Source organism: Panthera tigris, chromosome X (assembly GCF_018350195.1).
Source record: "Panthera tigris isolate Pti1 chromosome X, P.tigris_Pti1_mat1.1, whole genome shotgun sequence".
In the NCBI taxonomy this organism is placed as follows: domain Eukaryota; kingdom Metazoa; phylum Chordata; class Mammalia; order Carnivora; family Felidae; genus Panthera; species Panthera tigris.
In genome coordinates this window covers 40,409,532-40,427,023 of record NC_056677.1, presented here as the reverse complement: position 1 = coordinate 40,427,023, position 17,492 = coordinate 40,409,532, and the positions used below count along the sequence as shown (strand labels likewise).

General features: G+C 48.2%; 1 protein-coding gene across 3 annotated transcripts in view; it reads left to right on the top strand.

Moving 5' to 3' along the window:
* Positions 1-17,492, top strand: part of SLC9A7 (solute carrier family 9 member A7) — a 132,735-nt gene that overhangs the window by 76,672 nt on the left and 38,571 nt on the right. For all 3 annotated transcript variants that reach the window (XM_042973843.1, XM_042973842.1, XM_042973844.1), the window contains exons 6-12: positions 5,506-5,611; positions 5,951-6,092; positions 7,833-7,938; positions 9,085-9,173; positions 9,266-9,379; positions 11,795-11,906; positions 15,475-15,628. In XM_042973843.1, coding sequence (XP_042829777.1) covers positions 5,506-5,611; positions 5,951-6,092; positions 7,833-7,938; positions 9,085-9,173; positions 9,266-9,379; positions 11,795-11,906; positions 15,475-15,628 — 823 coding nt within the window. The remainder of the gene's footprint in view (positions 1-5,505; positions 5,612-5,950; positions 6,093-7,832; positions 7,939-9,084; positions 9,174-9,265; positions 9,380-11,794; positions 11,907-15,474; positions 15,629-17,492) is intronic.

Here is a 17,492-nt window from a genome sequence, read left to right as displayed (position 1 = left end):
TGCCCCTTCCTCATGTGTGCGCCCTCTCCCTCTCTCTCTCAAAATAAATAAACAAACTGTAAAAAAAGAAAAAAAACATTTCTAAAAAGAAAATAAAGCCACAGGGGCTCTGGAAAATCATAGAGCTTAAACCCCCGCACTTCACTAAATCTTTGGACTTTGCTGTGTGCTAAGCTCTCATAGCCAGTTGGCGGCTACGTGGGATGGCTCCTCTTTGCCCCTCCAGATTTACTCACCACCCTCCTTTTGGCACCAAGAGGCTGGTTTGTGTGGAAGATTTCAAAGTCCCTTTGCCTGCTGGTTTCCCCTGGGATGTGTCCACAGGGGAGCACCAGTGGGAGACCAGAAGGAGGGTGGAGACATAGACCAGCTCCTGGTTCGGCAGAGTCACGCCTCCTCTGGACCCTCCAGGCGGAGGGATGGTATAAAAGCTCCCCGTTTTCACCCGCACGTGCTGTCCTCTCTCTCGTGGTTTCCCCATAGTCTGCCCACACTTCTGTAAATAATCCCTTTATTAAACGCTTCTCAAGTTGCTCAGTTCGAGGGTGCTGTCTGTTTCCTGCCAGGACCCTGATTGGTAAAGTCCTGGGCCCCAGGTCTCCTGGGCCGCCAGTCCATTGAGACCAGCCTCTAGCAGTCTTGCGTCCCTGAGTGACTGGTGTGACCACAGGCCTCCGGTGCCAGCCCCCCAGTGGACGTGTCATAGGAATGACGGATAAAACTTCTGGGTTCGACCACTGAGATTTTAGGAGTTTGGATGCTGTAGCAGAAAGCAGCCCATCAGACCCGTTTTCTCATCTCTGAATTAGCGGAAATGATAGTACTGCCCACCTAGGGTTTTATGAGGCCTGAATGACACTGTCCAGTGTTCAGCAGAGGAGTGCCTGGGTGACTCAGTTGGTTGAGCATCCGGCTTCGGCTCAGGTCACGATCTCGCAGTTCGTGAGTTCCGGCCCCGCGTCGGGCTCTCTGCTGTCAGTGCAGAGCCCGCTTTGGGTCCCCTGTCCCCCATTCTCTCTGCCCCTCCCCCACTCTTGCTCTCTCAAAAATAAATAAGCATTAAAAATAATGTTTAGTATAGTGCCTGCTTCATGGTAAGCCCTTAGTAATTGTGGTTATTATTATTAGCATTGTTAATTTTTCTTTCGTATTGGGTTAAAACAAGATAATTCTTGGGGTGCCTGGGTGGCTCCATTGGTTAACTGTCCACCTCTTGATTTCAGCGCATGTCACGATCTCACGGTTCATGAGATCGAGCCCTGCGTCTGGCTCTGCACCGACATGGCAGAGCCTGCTTGGGATTCTCTCTCTCCCTATCTTTCTGCCCCTCTCCTGCTCTCTCTCTCTCTCTTTCTTTCTCAAAATGAACAAACTTTTTTTAAAAAGAGAGTTCTTGTCACAGAGTGATGAGGTACTAGAATAAAGGTTTTGTGTTAGAGTTCTTCACAGAAACAGAATATATAGGTGTGTGTGTGTGTATGTGTGTATGTGGAGAGAGAGAGAGAGGGAGAGAGAGAGAGAGAAAAGAGATTTATTGGATATAAAGAATTGGCTCCTGTGATTATGGAGGCTGAGAAGTCCCCACATCTGCTGTCCAGAGGCCTGAGAACCAGGAAAGCCAATGGCGTAGTCCCAAGCCGAGTCCAAAGGCAAGACTTCTGCCTTCAACTGAAGTGTTAATCTCATCCCAAACCTCACAGACAAACCCAGAATAATGTTTAATCAAATATCTGAGGTCCCCATGGCCCAGTCAGGTTGGCCCATAAAATTAACCAGCACGGATTTTCTCTAAGGAGCCACAGATACTGTTCGTGCAGTAAATAATCCAGGGGCGTCCAGGTGGCTTAGTCAGTTGGTTGAGGGTCCGACTCTTGATTTCGGCTCAGGGCATGATCTCACAGTCGTGAGATCTAGCCCTTGGTGAGGCTCTGTGCTGGGCATGGAGCCTGCTTGGGATCCTCTCTCTCCCTCTCCCTCTGCCCCTCCCCAACTCATATTCTTACGATAGATAGATAGATAGATAGATAGATAGATAGATAGATAGATAATCCAGAAAATAAGATGTTTTCAGTCAAATCCCTAAAGATTTTTTCCTATTGTGTCACCCAGTAAACTGTATTTAAGGGTGGAAGAAAGAGATTGACATGTCCTCTAGGAACTGTGGCTTCTGGTAGTGCCCCCCTGTTGATGTCCCGCTACTGTTCGAATGGTTAGAGTAGCGATTGGAGCACGGAGGGGCATCATTACCTGGGGCAGCCTCCGGACACAGTCAACATCTTTCATATCCACATCACTTCTTTCTTCCCCTCTATAAATGAATTAAACTTACTTGAAAAGGAAAGCACGACGGGGAGAGTGTAGTTTGGGAATCTTCCTTAACCCCTAACAGAAATAGAGAAAGCAGGAAAGCAAAAGGAAAACCAGAGCTCCAGCTAGCTGACGGAGGGCCCATGAATCCCCAAATATTGAACTGCCAGCAGCAGGGGGACTTAGGGACCTGAACAGCAGCTGTGCAGGAGGAAGCAGAGGTGAGAAGAGGAGGGAACTTTCCTACAAGTATTCACCCTCAAAAGGAGGGGTCCCCGCCTGGAGTAAAGAACTTTGTAGGCATATCGGATAACAACCGTTACAGCTGGGAGGTGCTTTACAGGCTCTGATTTGTGGCTGACAACGGGTTAGGACACTGGAGGAGGTGTGAGGCTGCTAGAGAGACCTGAGCCCTCAGGGCTCTCAAAAAAACACCCGGTGAAAATCTCTCTGGAAGGACAGAGCCACTCCCTAAAAATGAACCACTGGGACCACGGACCCTGCTTGACAGGGCATTAAAGGAGAAAGCAAGCTCAGATGCCAATAGAACACAGAGGAAGTAGATTTCATTGAATATTGAGGAGGTGGCGGGGCGCCTGGGTGGCTCAGTTGATTAAGCATCCGACTCCCAGCTCAGGTCATGATCTCGCATTCGTGGGTAAGAGCCCCGTGTCAGGCTCTGTGCAGACAGCTTGGAGCCTGGAGCCTGCTTGGGACTCTGTGTCTCCCTCTCTCTCTGCCCCTCCCCTGCTTGCGCTCTGTCTCTCTCTCTCTCTCTCTCTCTCTCTCTCTCTCTCTCTCTCTCTCTCTCAAAAAATAAACACTTGAAGAAAATTATTGAGAGGTTGGCTACCCTCAGGGGCCATATTTTCAATACTTCAATGTAAAACCAGCAGAGGGAGCCCTAGAGCCATGAAAGGAGAAAAGCTATTCTGGGTCTTCCCATCTCACCTAACAGCGAGCAGCAGACACAGATTGGTGAATCGGACGCAAGCATGTTGTAAGAAAAAAATGAAGATCGCCCTTCTGAGTAATAAAGTTGCAGATAATTAAGTCGTATCAGCAAAATCGGGTACCAAAGCACACTAAAACTAATATTCCAATAGAAGCTAAAGGAAATTGAGAAAGCGATAGAGGTTATGAAAGAACTGTATATCTCAGGATTGGAAAACTCAGAAATTAGAGGGGTAAAACAGTGGAGCATTATGGAAAGAGTTACAGAAAGAAACAGACAAGAAACCCGGGCAGTAAACGAGATGTAAAAAAGCATTAAAAAAAATAAATTTAGGGGAACCTGGGTGGCTGTCAGTTGAGCATCCAACTCTTGATTTTGGCTCAGGTCATGATCCCAGGGTCATGGGATCGAGCCTGGCATTCGGCCCCATACTGAGCGTGGAGCCGGCTTGGGATTCCCTCTTTCTCCCTCTGCCCTCTCCCCGGCTCACACGTGTTTCTCTCTCTCTCTCTCTCTCTCTCTCTCTCTCTCTCTCTCTCTCTCTCAAATAAAAAAAATAATAATAAGGGGCACCTGGGTGGTTCTGTTGGTTAAACGTCCAACTTCAGCTCAGGCCATGATCTCGCGTTTCATGGGTTCAAGCCCCACATCGAGCCCTCTGCTGTCAGCGCAGATCCTCTGTCTCCCTCTCTCTGCCCCCCACTCACTTGTGCTCTCTCTAAAATAAAATTTAAAAAAAGCAGAAGGTAGTTGGGTGTGAATGTTGAGGAGCTTTCAGGGGGTCTGCATAAGGTCCAAACTGATTTAATAATAGTAATACGTTATTTGTCTTTCTTAACGTCCATTTTTTTTTCATGAGCGTGCAGTATTGTGGAGTTTCCCAGAGGCTACATAACATGTAGTGTTGACTATCTGTTGATCGGACACAGAAACATAAGAGAACCATCTGTCTCCCGTTAATCTGGATAGTAAAGAGATTTGAAAAACTGTAGAACGGTGGCTCTCTTCTCACTAAGTTTGTTTTGTTTTGGAAAATATAATTATTTTTCATTACACACATGGACGTTAACATATGATGGGTTCGTTAGTAATTTTAAGTGCATAAGTATTTAAATTTTTGTTTTACTTAATACAGTAACTATCGATAGCTATAGCCCACAAAACTAAAGGTTGTCAGGCGCCTCAATAATCCTTAAGAGTATAAAGGAGTCCTGAGACCAAAAGTTTGAGAACTGCTCATCTGGAGAATAGCTGCTTTTTATTCATTAAAATTTTTTTTTTATTTTTTTTAATGTTTGTTTATTTTCTGGAGAGAGAGAGAATGAATGAATGAATGAATGAGTGAATGGGGGAGGGGTACAGAGAGAGGGAGATGTGGAATCCAAAGCAGGCTCCAGGCTCCAAGTTGTCAACACAGGTCCCGATGCAGGGCCCGAGCCCACGGACCACAAGATCATGACCCAAGCTAAAGTCGGACACCCAACCACTGAACCACCCAGGTGCCCCTAAAAAATTTTTTTTAATGTTTATTTGTTTTTGAGAGAGAGACAGAGCATGAATGGGATAGGGGCAGAGAGCGAGGGAGACACAGAATCCAGAGCAGGCTCCAGGCTCCAGGCTCCGAGCTGTCAGCACAGAGCCCGACTCTGGGCTCAAACTCATGAACCATGAGATCATGACCTGAGCCGAAGTCTGGCGCTTAACCAACTGAGCCACCCAGGCACCCCTGGAGAATAGCTGTTTTTTAAATGTCTAAGACATGTCAAGACTCTGAGCTATGACAGACATCTGCTCTGTCATAAAAGAAGACTTCCATTATCTCACAGACCTTTACTAAAGCCTTCTCCGTACCTATACTGGGTTCTGGGGACGCGGTGGTCAATGAAACAAGGTTTTTGCCTTCAAAGAGATTTCAACCCACCAGTGGAGCCAGATCACACGAACTGTGATTATTTTTCTTAAGTTCTGGAATAGCGGTATTTTCAAAGCATGATGGGATTGCGGTAGAAAGCGCAGAGTCGCAGTGCAGTGTTACTAGAATCAAGCACCACATGAGACCTCATCCAGACCAGGAAGACTGTCATTTTCATTTATCCCGCAGATACACAACCTGTCCTTGACTCCCTTACTGTCTCCCAAACCACCCTGTCCCGCCAAAGGCAGGAATTGCCTCTCTGCATTTGTCATCAGTGGCTTAAAGTCAGAAACTGAGACGAATTTATTTGCTTTGTGCTCATTTTTAGTGACCGTACTGGCGATATTTAACGAACTGCACGCAGACGTGGACCTCTACGCACTCCTGTTTGGAGAAAGCGTCCTCAATGATGCTGTTGCCATTGTCCTGTCCTCGTAAGTAACAGCATTTCTTCCCCGACGAAGAGAGAGTCTGGCTTCCTGAATGCTCTGGGCCAAATTCAGAGGCTTATCTTAAAAGCGTTCAACATTGAACTGGCTGGGTTTTTTTAAATGAGGTTTTATCAGCTTGGTCGATAAAAGTTATGTTGCTTTGTCCGCTTGGCAGCGATCTGAATGCTGATACCAGCATGACAGGATGGCTGTGGATGAAATGAATTACACCACGGGGAGTGTTCGGCAGAGTGTAGATGCCTATGTTTGTGGGTATTTTGGGGGACCGTGGTGTAAAGACAGTGCACTCCGTTTTAACTCTCTCTTCTGTTTAAACCCCAGGTCTATTGTTGCCTACCAGCCAGCGGGGCTGAACACTCATGCCTTTGATGCTGCTGCCTTTTTTAAATCGGTGGGCATCTTCCTAGGTATATTCAGTGGCTCTTTTACCATGGGAGCCGTAACTGGCGTCGTGACGGCTCTAATATCCTTTTTGTGGTCATCGTGCCCGCCCCGGGTAGGATCGTGTGCTGTCGCACTCACGACAACAAGGTCTCGGTTCTCCCTTTCAGAGGTGGATTTTTTTTTTTTTTCTGGAGGCTCCCGAAATGGGTCCCTTTGGTCAAACGTGACCGTCGAGCGTGTAGCTAAGAGTCCGAGAAAAGGTTGGGGAGTGTGACTCTGGCCGAAGCTCGGTGCCCCCCTTTGCATTGGCTCCCTGCTGTGAACCAGTTGGGGATGCGAGTTCAGGGAAAACATTGGCTTTAGGGGGTGGTGGTGAAAAGAGCGAGGAGGAGGCAGGGGGTCAGGGACCACCACACAGGAGGCCGGGAGGGAGCAGGCTGGGAAGTACTTTAGATTCAAGCTCGCCACTGCCACCTACTGTTACGGGTCACGCCGGCTACTGTGGCCGCAACCACCTGCGGCCATTGGTGGGAATTACTGCAAGGTGGCCTCCCTCAAGCGAAGGATGGTATCATCTTGAGTTAAACACCGACCAAGCGACGTAAAAGCACAGTGTGGAATGAGCAGGCGGCCCCCGGGCAGGTGTGCTGAGTCCTTCGTCATATCTTTCGACGGCACCACTGCCCAGTACAAGGTAACGGGAGCCGCACGTGCCGGCCGCATCATCTCAGCCTCCGATCATTGTACAAATTATCAATGAGACTTTATACATTCATTTGTATATTAAATCTTTGAGACGTGGCACATATTTTGCGCTTCCCGCGTATCTCAGTTTGGACTAGCCACACGCCACGCGTTCAGCAGCCACGTGTGGCTAGCGGCTGCCATATTGGATGGCGCGGATCCAGTTGCTTTCTTCACAGAGGCCCTTTAGATGCCCCGGGGACTTCCACTGTTCGGTGAAAGCACTCGTGAGATAGTTCCGTGCTGGACCACTGTGGAAGGGCAGTGCTATGAGGGCAATCTCTGGTCCCAAAAAGTGACACAAGCACCTTGTAGTTGCCCCTGGGGGTGTGCTTTCTTTTTCTTTTTTTTTTAGTGTGTCATGCCTTCATGAGACACCTGCTGTGAACTCTGGTCTTGGTGGCCCACAGAGGTCAGAGTCTCACTGGCCTACTCTCACCCGGCCTGCCTGTGGTACCCCCCCACCCCCCGGCACTGCTAAGACTGACCTGCCAGTCACCCCTCAGGCCAAGATCGTGCCCCTCAGAGCCAGGGGGCATTGCAAAGAGCACAGAAGACCTCTTTCTGGTTTCCTTAGAAAGTTCGATTTCTAAAGACAGCTTTATTAAGATAAAATTCACGTACCGTGCCATTCACCCCATTTCATTTTCGGTATGCTACATTATCGGTTTGTTTGTTTTTTTTTAATTGCGATAAAATACCTATAACACAATTTGCCCCTGTAACCACTTTTCAGTGTCCACCTCGGTGGCATTACATGCGTCCACATTGTGTAAGCATCCCCTCTGTCTGTTTTCGGAACCTTTGCATCATCCCAGACAGAAACCGTGGAGCCAAGAAACGGTATCCCGCTTTCTCCTCTCTCCCAGCCCTCAGTAACCTCTTTCCTGCTAGAAAGAACTCAGTTTTTATGACTTTAAGAACCGAGCAGCAGCTGTGGAGCCCCCAAAAGAAGCGTTGGAGGGAAAGGATAGCCCTTGGGGGGGGGAGGGGAGTCCCGGGCTGATGGAGCGTGGTTCTTGGTGGCCCTGATAACTTGTTCCTGGAGCCGAGTTCCTTGACGGGTGGGGCCCACGTGACCAAGTTCACCAAGCTGCACTGCTTCCCCCTCCTGGAGACGGCACTCTTCTTCCTGATGTCCTGGAGCACGTTCCTTTTGGCGGAAGCCTGTGGCTTTACAGGTGGGTTCACACTACCCTTGGGCTGCCCTTCCCCTTACTGTAGCGGCGGCTGTGTTTCAGTGTTGTTTTTTTATGACGTCAGTTTCATGAATTATTAGTGTAAGTAACCGTGTGGTTTTAGCACCTCACAATCTCTCGTCAAAAAAGAAAAGAAAAGGAAAGAAAGAAAGAGAGAGAAAGAGAAAGAAAGAAAGGAAAGAAAGAAAGAAAAGAAAGAAAAGAAAAGAAAAAAGAAAAGAAAAGAATATCACAGGAGCACCTGAGTAGCTCAGTCAGTTAAGCGTCTGACTTCAGCTCAGGTCGTGATCTCACAGTTTGTGGGTTCGAGTTCCACGTCAGGCTCTCTGCTGACAGCACAAAGCCCACTTCGGATCCTTTGTCCCCCCCTCTCTCTGGTCCTCCGCTGCTCGCTCACTCTCAAAAATAAATAAACATTTTTATTAAATCCCTGAAATTTTCCACTAGAAAATCAAGTACAATTACTATACATGAGCCAGGTAGTTGGGGGAGCCCTTTTATCCTCTTTTCAAAATAGTGCAACATGCATTTATAGGCAGCATTGTAAAATATCCCAGTTCTTTAAAACTTGACAGTTATCTGTAAATGTATAGGCAAAGGCCCCCGTGTCAGCTGTCTTGCACAACAAAATAGTTACCATTAATCAGAAATCGAGGTAATGAAGGCTCGGATAAATGGAACGGTACCCTGGATCCATTTGGTCTCAAGCCCTAGACGAGGCAAAAACAGAAAGCGTTTGCCTGGAATGAAAATCCCTGGCTTCTGAGAACCTAGAGGAACAGGACAAAAGGGCATGATGGGCCCTCATGGCCTCTTTGAAGAAATGAACGCTAAATGCCAAATTCGGGGGCAGTTTAGAGGAGGGGGAGAGAATGCCCTTAAAACTGTAGCAAGAAGGGAAGTCAAGGACCTTGGCTTTGAAGGCGGGCAGAATGAGAAGAAGGAAAGGTTGGTAGGAGTGGTGGGGGCAGGGGGAACCTTCAGGAATAGGAAACTTTTCCAAACTGTTCCAGTAGCTGGATATGTTGGGCCTACCCTAACTTTTTTGTTGCAGCGGGGATTTTTTTCCTGCTTCCTTTTTTATTTCATCATTGATTTTTTTTTTCTTTTTTAACCACCCCTCCCCAGGCGTTGTGGCTGTCCTTTTCTGTGGCATCACACAGGCTCATTACACCTACAACAATCTGTCGGTGGAATCAAGAAGTCGAACGAAGCAGGTGAGAGCGGGCCCTGGGTCCTCACGAGTGCCCTGTGACTAGCAGGGAGGGGGCCCACACGACTTATGGCTTCCTTTTCCCTTTCTGTGCAGCTCTTTGAGGTGTTACACTTCCTGGCAGAGAACTTCATCTTCTCCTACATGGGCCTGGCTCTCTTTACCTTCCAGAAGCATGTCTTCAGCCCCGTTTTCATCATTGGAGCTTTTGTATCCTTTTTTGTGTGTGTGTGTGGTTCTGCTGTTTTCTGCGTGGACAGGTGACCGCCGCTGGAGAAGCTAGTTCATGGTGTTTTCATGATGAGAAAAAAGAAGGCTTACGTGGGTTCGTAGACCTAAACGTATTTCAGGATCTGCATCAGTCCCCGAATCGTTTTTACTTCAGTGCTGCACGAATCCCAATCCAGGAGGTTCCCAGTTCCGAAGACCTGAAGGTTCTGTTAGTCTTGCTCCCAGCCGCACATGGGAGCGAGCAGCCTTTCCTCTGGCTGCCCAGAGAAGCCCGCAGGCGTTACAAGCACGCTTTCACGGGAGCATCCCTACCGTGACAGCTCACTGTGGAAAAGACGTTTTTCCCCCGCTAAGGGGGAAAAAAAAAAACAAGGAAAGGAAGAGACCACAAAATGGAAAAATACTCATTTCCTTGACTCAGTTCCACTGTGAGCACAGGTTTTGGAAGAGACACACAGTTTAGGGGATTGGCTTCTCTCAAGTCAGGAGGGCCTTGGAACTGGAGTGATCTAGCTCAGCCTGGAGCTGGAGTCCCCTATTGCTGGGCATTTGCACTTGCCTTTTCCTTTTGTAAGAAAATTTTTAATGTTTATTATTTATTTTGAGAGAGAATCCAAAGCAGGCCCTGGGCTCTGCGCCATCAGCGGAGAGCCCAGCGCGGGGCTCGAACCCACGAACCGTGGGATCATGAGCCGAGCCGAAGTCGGACGCTCAACCAACTGAGCCACCCAGATGCCCATACTCTTGCCTTTTCTGAGGCCTCGTGGGTAACCTTAAAAAAAAAAAAAAAAAAAGGAGCGTTTTTCTCTTCTGGGCTTTTCGTTTATGGTGCAGGCATAGCTGACCCTCACCAAGCAGCTAGATAGCGATAAGTGGCCCAATGCCACGTGGAGGCCTTCCAGTTAGAGTGTTAATCGGCTTCCACCGGGGCTCCTTTCTCGGGTTTATACACTCACCAGAGTGACAGCTGCAAATCTAAGGGGATCAGTGTTTTTATTCTCGATTCAGAAAGACCTCCTCACATGCCTCCTGGATTTGTATTCCTGGCACAGCATCCTGCAAAGGATAGTGAGAGCACCGCTCTTGTTTGCAGATGAGGGCCTGGGGGGGGGGGGGGCAAGACGGGTCCCCTGGGAATCTCAAAGGCCACTTCCCACTGGAGGACGGTTGCCTGGCTTCTGGGATGGAATCGAGCTTTCTGAGTGCTACCTGCTTTCCTGCCGTTCGAAACAACACAACACAACACAACACCAAAGGAGAAAACAAAAAAAAAAAAGCTAAAAGCAGAAAAACAGTCCGTCCTTTACCCTGGAGAAGGCAGAGGACAGTTCCGCCCTGGCTTCTGTCTGAAACAGCTGCACTCAGCTGGAACGGAAGCTCCCGGTCCCCGCGGGTCCCATGGCAGTTTCCTCCTGTAACCAGGACAGCATGTGGCTCCCTGCCGGGCTCTGTTCTCCATTCAGCGAGTGACGAATGGCCCGTTTCCCTGAATTTTTCGCTTGCCACACTCCTCTGCCTCCATGGGCTCACGCCTCCAAAAAGACATCTGAGCCACCCGGGTAGAGACATCTACCCCCTCTTGAGGCTTGGGAGGGACATGAATGCATCTGAAGTGTCCCAAGTGCTCCCAAGTTTCCACACCTCTTAGCCGTAGCATCTTCCTGGTCATTTCGAGCCCCTCCTGTTTACTTCTGACTAAAGCTTATGAGCTCTTGACCCACGGGTTAGAGATTTGTTCTTCTTGTGACTTCCCTTCTTTTTTTTAAAATTTTTTTATAAATTTTTTTTAACGTTTTATTTATTTTTGAGACACAGAGAGACAGAGCATGAACGGGGGAGGGGCAGAGAGAGAGGGAGACACAGAATCAGAAGCAGGCTCCAGGCTCTGAGCCGTCAGCCCAGAGCCCGACGCAGGGCTCGAACTCATGGACCGTGAGATCGTGACCTGAGCTGCAGTCGGACGCTTAACCGACTGAGCCACCCAGGCGCCTCATGACTTTCCTTCTTCTAACGGAGCCCAAGCCACTGTTTGCTCCTCTCAACTCCCCACCCCTGCCAGGGCTCCTCGGCTTAGGTGTAGATAGGGGGGAGACTTGGTCCACACCCGCTTAATTAAATCAAGAAGTTCCAACAGTGCGTCTAGCAGGCTAGGCATTACCTCTGTGAGCCAGGAGGTCGGGAAAGGTGGCCACCTGCGTCCTGCTTGTAGCTGACACGTGTTCCGAGGGCACCGGGTCTAGCCCGGCTGCCTTGCGCATCCCTCCTGATCGTGGTGCGGTTAGCTCCTGGTCACAGGGTGTCCCAGCATTCCTAAAATTCTCTGCTCCACCAGAGGCCGGGCGAAGTTGCCGTTCTAGAAACCCGTTGGGCCCTTAACCTCCACCTGGTGGTCAGGTTGCCATCTTCCTGGGCCGAGCTGCACACATCTACCCGCTCTCCTTCTTCCTCAACTTGGGCAGAAGGCATAAGATTGGCTGGAACTTTCAACACATGATGATGTTTTCAGGTAAAAGCCCCGGGAACGTAAAGAAAATGAGCTTTCTTCAGCAGGCGTGTCAGCGTGACTAAACTATGATGGATAAGGTTCGTAAAAAGAAGTTAAAATTCCTGGTTCTTTTTGCATTCTCCCACAGTGCTGAGTAGACCGACCTACGCGTCACACAGAGGTAATATCGATTTTGCAAACCACACTACCAAATGTGAACATTCTCCCCCAAAACAGCCGCGTCTTCATGTTTATCTCTACCGCCCACGGGGCCTGGCCGTATAGGAGTATTTAAAGTGCTTGATTGTTTTCTAGTTGATGTGCATAAGCCTTAATCTTCCAGAAGGGCTCCAGACCTAAAATTAGAAGGGAGATAGGTCTGTTCTAAAAAAATTTCTTTTAATGTTTATTTATTTTTGAGAGAGAGAGAGAGAGAGACAGAGACAGAGCATGAACAGGGGAGGGGCAGAGAGAGAGGGAGACACAGAGTCCGAAGCAGGCTCCAGGCTCCGAGCTGTCAGCACAGAGCCCGACGCGGGGCTTGAACTCACAGACCGCGAGATCATGACCTGAGCCAAAGTCGGACGCTTAACTGACTGAGCCACCCGGGTGCCCCGGGAGATGGGCCTTTAATGAGAAAGAACACAGGCCACGTCACTCAGTACCTCCCAGCTGCAGTATCCACTCTTGGAAAATAATGAAATTGAGCTAATTGTTGAGCTTCCTCCTAGCTCCAACTTCCCGTGAGGCAAAAAATAAAATTCACTTGGGTAAGCAAAGATGAGCCCCAAACCGGAAGTTAATGGCCGTGGTAATTCTGCTTGATTTATACTGTCTCCCAGATGCCCCCCTCTCCACTCTAGAGCTGAGAAGTGTGCAGAAGCCGCTGAGGCGAGAAAGGACAGAAAATAGTGGACATATTTTAAGTTTATCTTGGTGAATGAGTTCTCTCCAACTCATCTTGCTCTTCTCCACCAGAGCTGTCTGTCTGTCTGTCTGCCTCTCTGACTCTCTATTTGCCCCTCCCCTGCTTGTGCTCTCTCCCTCAAAAATAAACATTAGAAAAAAGAAAGTTCTTTTAAAAAATTTTTAACGTTTATTTATTTGGGGGGGGGGGCAGAGGGGCAGAGAGAGGGAGACACAGAATCCGAAGCAGGCTCCAGGCTCTGAGCTGACTGCCAGCACAGAGCTCGGTGTGGGGCTCAAACTCACGAACGGCGAGATCATGACCTGAGCCAAAGTCAGACACTTAACTGACTGAGCTACCCAGGCACCCCCTTCCCCCCTAAAAGAGAAAGTTCTAGTGGAGAAGAGCAAGATGAGTTGGAGAGAACTCATTCACCAAGATAAACTTAAAATATGTCCACTGTTTTCTGGACTAAAAGGCAGTACACAGTGCTGTTTAAAGGCATCTCCTATAAAGATTATTTCCTGCTGGGAACAATGTCGCCATCAAAAGGAACTCCAGACAATGCAGCACACGTTGTCTCTCCCTGACCCCTAACTTTTCTTCTTTGAGACAACATCCCTTTAGAGGCCGAAGTACTCATCGGTGATGAAGCTGGCTATAGGGCAATCGAGATGTGTGTGTTATTTCCCAAGTACGGATTAATAGAAAACATTAACTTGGCTCTGTTTTTTAACATAACTCTTTTTTAAAGTTTATTTATTTATCTCGGGAGAGAGAAAGAGAGAGAGCAAGCAGGGGAGGGGCAGTGAGAGAGGGAGAGGGACTCCCAGGCAGGCTCCGCACTACCAGCGCAGAGCCCAGGGCGGGGCTCGAACTCCCGAACAGCGAGATCATGACCTGAGCTGAAAGCGAGAGTCGAATGCTTGCTTAACCAACTGAGCCACCCAAGTGCCCCTTTGATGTAACTTTTTTTGAATCATGTTTTAGTGAATTGTGAAGCTCGCAGATGAGGGAATTTACCAAACTGTTAGGAAAGGCGGGAGAATATGCAAACAGATACAGTGGGTATTGCTTTTTATTCTCTCATATAATATACACAGTCTGGCCAAAGGTGAATAGGAACTTATACCAGATGTCTATTAAAGACCACTGATTCGGCCTTTACCGTAAAACAAATGGTGAGCATTAGTATGAAGAAGGAACAAAAGAACTTAGAAAGGTAAACATTAAAATGTGGGAGCTTAATCTTTTAAGCAAACAGCATTTTATTAAATGTAATTAAAATCTACCATAAGATGAAAATATGAGAACTCGCATAAAAGGAGAACAAATATTTGTGAATATATATTAACCTGGGTGGCTCAGTCAGTTAAGCGTCTGACCTTGGCTCAGGTCATGATCTCCAGGCTTGTGAGTTCGAGCCCCCCGTCGGGCTCTGTGCTGACAGCTCAGAGCCCGCTTCGAAGTCTGTGTCTCCCTCTCTCTCTGCCCCTCCCCCACTCGCTCGTGCGCGCTCTCTCTCTCTCTCTCAAAAATAAATAATAAAACATTTAAAAAAATTCAGTGCTGTTTCAGTTCCTTTGTGAGTGTTGCACTCTGTAGGTCACAGCATGTGCTCTGAAACTTAAACGCAAAGATGAATATACTTAACTGTGTACATTTAATTTCTATCTCCCAGGGTTGTTTTTTTAGGATAGTTGACACATAGTGTTATATTAGTTTCAGATGTCCAATATCATGACTCAACTTCGTTCCAGGCTATGCTGTACTCACCGTGTGTTTGGCGCTTAGCCTTAATACCCGTTAATGTAGAAAAAGGGCCAGCAGACTACATCCCCTGGGCCAAATCTGGCCGTTGCGTATTTTCATATACTCCACGGCTAAGAGTGGCTTTTACAGATGGATATTTACAATCTATTTGACGATAGAGGACACTAACTTTGAAATCCAATTAAGTGAAATATAGTCCTCCAAAAGAATTCACCTATATCACAACACATTATACTGTGTTGTTATTATTCTCTTTTTGGTTTTTGCCCATAAGATTTGGTAGAAATTTGGGTTTGTTTTTTCTTTTTTTTGCTTTTCTCTTCTATGTAAGTACCTACAAAATAGCCTTGATTTTTCCTCTTGACCCCCAAAGCCTAAAATATTTATTATCTGACCCTTTACAGAAAAAAATTGCCAACGCTTGACGTAGATCGGGTTGTATTGTTACTTCTCTGTGTAGCTTTGCTAAGGAAATGCTAGGCTGCTCTGTGGGTCCTGGGACACAGATCACAAATATGTATTTGATGTATTCAGACCTAGCCTCTTACTTCAGTTTATAATGAATCACAGACCTAGAGAGCTTCTATTCATTAGTTCTTATTTATCTTTCTTTTTATTTCATGTTACTAGCAGGAGAATGATCTCCGTAATAAGAGTGTTATTATTCTAGAATGTGCCGGACAAAGTAGTGCATTTGGGCACTACTCATCGCATTTGGGCATTTTGCAAAAGAAGACTTCAAACAAGAGAAAACCACATTCCCTTAAGGTCCTTCTTTCTGAATAAGACAGTTTGACTCCCGAAACATACGTGGATGTTATAGTTTATTAGCCCTGAGTGGCAGCAACGGATCTAAGGACACATTGTCATCCGCCCTTATGACCAGATCTTCCTCTCTGGTCCCCGCAGGCCTCAGGGGCGCGATGGCATTTGCGCTGGCCATCCGCGACACGGCATCCTACGCTCGCCAGATGATGTTCACGACCACCCTCCTCATCGTCTTCTTCACTGTCTGGATCATTGGCGGAGGCACAACACCCATGCTGTCGTGGCTTAACATAAGGTCAGTTTGAAAGCACGGCCAGTTTTGCGTCTGACTATGTCCCTGTGCTCACACACGGGGGGAGACAGCTCAGTACATGGAAGGTTTTTACGTTTGTTGTTGTTGTTGTTGTTGTGGGTTTGCGGGAGGGCTTAAAAATAAAAAGCAATAACTGAAAAGTCAGAGTATTGAGTTTTCCATGAGAAAAAGGGTTGCCATGTAAAATGTTTGTGAGTACAGACGCACGGGGCGTTAGAAACACCTGGACCTTGCTGGAACAGCGACAGGGCCAGAATTCAAAAGCCTCAAAGCTGCTGGCAGAGTCTGGCATTTGACATTCCTCTGAAATCAAACCTGCGGCCTTCAAAAGAAGCTCATCCGCTTCAGATGATAACGAGAAACAAAAAGAGGCAATTAGGGTTTTGTTTTTCAGAGGAAACCGTGTCTCCTCTCGCTTGAGCGCACAAAAGAGGTGTGGCATTTCCTGCGTAACCCTTATTTGTTGCAGCCTCATGGATGTCCCCTGCCTGTGGTTTGGCAGCTGTGTCGGGAGAGAGAGCAACTGACCTAAATTTGATTTTGTTTCAAAGAGGGTTTGGATTCCAGAGTGTGCTTCTGCGCCCCCAGCTCCTTAGGGGACAGAGGAGCCTGGAGCAGGGGTCAAGAGCCCCAGAGCCTAACCCCGGCTCTGGTTCAAGGCAAGCCCTTCACGTCTTTGGGCCTCGGTTCTCCTGGACGTGAAGTTCTGCCTCCCCGGAGAGGCTCCCACCGCGCCCCTCAGTTTTGGGTCTGCAGAGGTTGAATGCGAGCAGAAAGAGGAAAGCACTGGAGCAGTGCTTAGGTGTGAAGGATCCTCCGAAAAGCCACAAGGTGGCACTGTTTCTTCCTTTCTCTCCTGGCCTTTCGTTCCTACTCCCTTCTCTGGAATACAGAGCGCAGTGGCCTAACGGTGTCCAGCATACCTACCTTGGGAGGAGAGAGGACCTACAAAGATCTCGTAGTCATCCTTAGGGTGAGGGGGACACGTGGAACTTGGGAGAAAGCTGGAATTTGAGAGAACAGTCTCCCCCACCATCAGGGACTTTTGTATCGATGGCGGGCAGGGGTTCCTGGGCTTGGCGCCTGCCAGCCCCACCATTTCTGGGCTAGCGAGTCTCAGCCTCACATCCTGGTGGGTCTGCAGAACCTAGCGGGGAGAGGGGTGGGGGGTCAGAGACAGTCGTATCATAGCTAACACTTGCGATGCTGGCAATAACTTGCCCGGGCCACAGAGCTTTCGGTGGATGAGCTGGGACTTGAACCCGGGCAGTCTTGCCACACAGTCCACAGCCTTAACCTTAAGAAGGTCGGCTGTGTTAGGGACTGGCGCCGCGTCGTGAAATGGGGGGTGATGAGAATTTCGAGCTCCTGGCACGAGTCTCTAGGGAAAATAATTCATTGTGGGAATACAAACCTGAAGAAGAAAATGGACAGATTTTTGGCGCTAACTCTGAGACCCAAGACGGCGCCATCTTCGTTCTGTGTAAGAATAAGCGCAAGAGAGGAGGCTTGTCCCCTGCACACAGTTGAGGATCTTTGCATTCGGTGACCTCCGAGGTGACGTTCTGCTCCTGTTGGGGCACTCCGTAGGTACCCTGGATGCTCAGAGCCTGAGGAAATCCTGTTTGGTTTTCCTGCTCATTTATAAGTCCCCTTTTCCTCCTGCCACCCTCCCCCACCCCACACAGATACGACTGAATACTTTTCCACTGAGAGTAGAGAGGTGACTGGGGACATTTTGCAGTTCTGGTAACCCTTTTCTAAACCGGGCCATTAAAACTGCCCTACCCAGAGCTGAGAGTGTGGGCAGCTTTCCATGAGGCACACGAGCCGTACGTGTACAAAT